Source organism: Pygoscelis adeliae, unplaced genomic scaffold (genome assembly GCF_000699105.1).
Source record: "Pygoscelis adeliae isolate BGI_AS28 unplaced genomic scaffold, ASM69910v1 Scaffold248, whole genome shotgun sequence".
Lineage (NCBI taxonomy): Eukaryota > Metazoa > Chordata > Aves > Sphenisciformes > Spheniscidae > Pygoscelis > Pygoscelis adeliae.
In genome coordinates, this window is record NW_008825302.1 from 1,792,855 (window position 1) to 1,796,563 (window position 3,709).

Consider the following 3,709-nt stretch of genomic DNA (forward strand, 5'->3'; position numbering starts at 1 on the left):
GCCCAGCGCTCCTCTGAACTTTCCCCGAATCTCTCCCACATGAATCAATCTGAAGGCAAAGCTGGCAAAGCCTTCCAGCCCCCACCAACCAATTCCACCACTGTGCCATCAGGTCCCGCTTCCGTGCTGGTCTCCAGGTGCACCAGGAGAGCAGCTCCCAGTACATTCACTGGGAGAGGGGCTGCTCGAGTGACCACCCGTGCTTAGCTGGGGTGAAGGCATCACCTGTAAGGCTGCCCAGCTTTTTGTGGAGCAGCACAAAGTGACCCTGTTTAGCACTGTTCATTTTTCTCTAGGCTTGCGAGGTTTGGAGATTGGTTCAGATAAGCATCCTCAAGCTTGCACACTTATCTGCACCATCTCCCAAACGGCTTTGATCTGCAGGATTTGGCTGCAGCTCTCAAAGTTATCTTGAGAAAGCTTGTTCTGGGGAGAGTTGTTCTTCTGATTAACAAGAAAAAGCTTTCTTAGTGGCTTTGAGCATTTTCAGCCCTGGCTGGAGTCAGGGAGCGTAGCGATGTCTGCACACAGAGAGAAGGAAAAAGGTCAAGTGAGCTTCTCCTTAAAGCTTCACTTGGGCTCAGTTGTCATTTCAGCTAAAATTTGAGGTCAGTTATTTCATTGTCCTTCTTTTTTCCCCACTCTCGGTTTAATGCTGTCTCACCCACCCGACCGCGTGGGTCAGGTCAGTCTGTATATGCAGATTCACACCTTTGTGGCTTTATGTTGTCCAAGTCCTGTGCAGAACAACCGGGAGGAAAGCTGGCTGGACTGACGAGGAGAGCGAGTCACCGAAGGGCTGGGAGAGCTACACGGGGCAAGGGAGAGGGATTTGGTCAGTCTAGGGCAAGTTTTAAAAGATACAATATTGAATTAAAGAGCTGAAACAAATAGCCCCTCTCAAAACCTCCAGCGAAGGAAACACAAGCCACACGTAAGTACGTGTTAATTGAGTCAGATGCTAATTTTCCAGTTTACCTTCAGCTTGGCCAAAGCTTTAGGAAATATTCGTTGGACTGAAAAGTATAAAATTTAACTCCTGCTCTTGAAAAATGCCAGCGTGGATTTCCCCACTCTCAGCCCATCGTCACCCCACGCAAGATTTCTTCCTTGTGGGAACAACAAGGGAGGAGGAGGAGGGAGGCGGTATTAAGGCAAAGGAGGAATTACAGAATTAGCAATAAAGTTTATAGTGGGGAAACCACCCCGAACATATCCTGCTGCCCTCACATGAAAGATAAATATGCATTAAAAAAACACTACTCAGGGAGAGGAAAGAAGTGTGAACAGCAAAAATATGTACATGTGTTTTAAATAATTTTTTTAATTGTTGAGGCAGTAATACTTGGTTCATGGAACTGCAATATACAGAGAGGTGAAATAAATAGCTTATATATATATAATATATATAATATAGCTGGTTTTAAAATATTCCCTTATCATTGGTGTACTAGGTCATCTTGTAGTCACTTGAATGTATTTAGCAGCATTCTCCAGAACTGAGCATAATGCAGGATCACGGAGCCGTGACACCTTATGTCGTCAGAAAGGTTACAGAAGATCGATGCGTCGAGAACTCCACGGAAACTCAATCACTGCGGCACACACCATCTTGTCTTGGGCCGGCGTGCAGCAGACAATAAATAGATTACTGCAAAACCGGCACTTTTCGGGGCAGGGTGTCAGTAACTTTGGGAAAGAACTTTGGTTTTCTTTGGTTTTATTTATTTATTTTTAATAATTACTTTTTTTTTTTCCTCTGGGGATATGCTTGAAAAGTTGTCCTTTCCAAAAAAGCGAAATAAGCACCTGTGTGTCATCAACAACAAGAAGTCAATTTAAATAGAGCAGTTCATTTTGTTTTTCAAGTCACAATAAATCCCTAACAGCTTTTCCCCAGCGTTTGCCATCTAGTCTTTTATTACTTTTTTTTATTTTTATTTTTTTTTTAAACACAATGTACAAAAATAGAGCTTCTTCCTTATTTTTAATGTAAAAATATTCCTCCTGGTGCAGTTTTTTTTTTTTTGTGGTTTATTATTGTGACACTGTTTTTGTCTATTTTTAACTGGGGTTGGTGGGTCGTATTCTCTTAGTCCTCTTGGTGACTGTTGTGTACTTGAAAGGTTTCTGTATCTCCACTTGCCCCTTTGGGTACCTCTTCATAAAATGTACATCTTGCTGATTTTCCCGGGTCTTGGGCCCTTTCCGTGGCCTCCCTTTTTTGGTGAATCCAACATACCAGCCTGAATATTTTGCTGACATCAGTGCCGTATAGTTGTTTTCTAGGACTTTTTCAATGAAGACACACTCCTTGCTGGTGCCATCAGGCTGAAAAAGGAAAAAACAAAAAGAAAAAATTCATTATCCAAATGCAAGCTCAGTGACCAAAACCCAATTTGGCATAAATAAAATCATCACATCTGGACCTTGTTTTTGGTTCAAACATCGTTAATAGGAGCCGTAACAAACATCAGCTGAAATAGAAATGAATTTTAAAAAAAGCACGAAAGCATGAGGTCATCATTTCATTTTTTTTAAACACTCCTATCCAAGGAGAGAACGATTTTTCAAAGACAACAGTTAAGTTTATCCAGTCCAGCTCCTTCAATTGCAAGCAAAGCAAGACACTTAGCTTTGCTTTTTCCATTAGGAAAGGAGAATGAATTGAACTCGTGCCAGAGAAACATCATACTTAATCAGAAAAAAATTAAAAAATCAGGATCTCATATGGGCCAAACAACAGCATTGCCACTTCTACCGCTCACTTTTGGCATGTTTTCCAAAATACCTTATGGGCTTGCATCCATAACTACCCAAATCCCACTAAAATCATTACAAGCCTTAGTCTAAGCCTTCCCAGTGCTTTGAAAACTCTCCCTGGCAGCATCCTGGGCACGACACCTGGCAAATAAACCATGCGTGGAGCTCCGGGGATGAGCCGGAGGGGTGCCGCAGGCATCGAGGTCCCTGACCCCACGCCAGTCCCTGAATCCAACCGGTTATTTCGGAGCCGCATTGCACACCCCAGGCTTGGCTCCAACTCGCATCCCTGAGCGACATCAGCAGCGGAAAGGGCCGTTCCCACGCCGGAGCAGCTCCCGGGACGGGACGGCATCCTGCTGGCATCCCGATGCGACAGCAGCTGGAGGACTATGGGGCAGCAGTGTCCTCAGCCACCAGACCCACCCCAGCTCCACTGCCAGAGGGGGTGACACAAGTGCCCGAACTTACACCTCTGCTCTCTCAGGGTTGTTTTTTGTTTGGAAGAGGGTTTCGTTTCTGGTGGCAGAGGGGACGTGGTCCTTCCCCTTTCCCCACCTTTCAATCTCAGCCTAAAAGCAGCCACCCAGAGCTCAAGTACCTGGCTTAGGAAACCATGTCCCTAAACAACATTTTTCCTCGCAGAGGGAACCAGGATTAGACGTAGAACTGGAGGTCAGAACCTCCTGAGCATGAGTGTTTTTCCCCAACCACCCTGCAGCAAAACGCCCACCCTGATGGGACTCCTTTCCTGATGCAGCCTACTGCAAACCCACCTCCCCATCACTGTCATGGGCTGCTAGTTCCCCAACCACACGCTGGTTCGAGATTTTGGCAAATAGGGTGTATTGGGTTTGCGTGGCAAGGTTTTGGTAGCCAGGGGGGCTACAGGGTTGGCTTCTGTGAGAAGCTGCTAGAAGCTTCCCCTATGTCTGATAGAGCCAAT

At 45.3% G+C, this 3,709-nt stretch overlaps 1 protein-coding gene across 1 annotated transcript in view; it reads right to left on the reverse strand.

Annotated features, from left to right (window-relative positions):
* Nucleotides 1-2,031: 2,031 nt before the first annotated feature.
* FGF18 (fibroblast growth factor 18) overlaps nucleotides 2,032-3,709 on the reverse strand; it is a 76,348-nt gene continuing 74,670 nt past the window's right edge. The window contains exon 5 of the mRNA XM_009330017.1: nucleotides 2,032-2,331. Within this exon, the coding sequence (XP_009328292.1) occupies nucleotides 2,065-2,331 (267 nt within the window). The 3' untranslated portion in view covers nucleotides 2,032-2,064. The remainder of the gene's footprint in view (nucleotides 2,332-3,709) is intronic.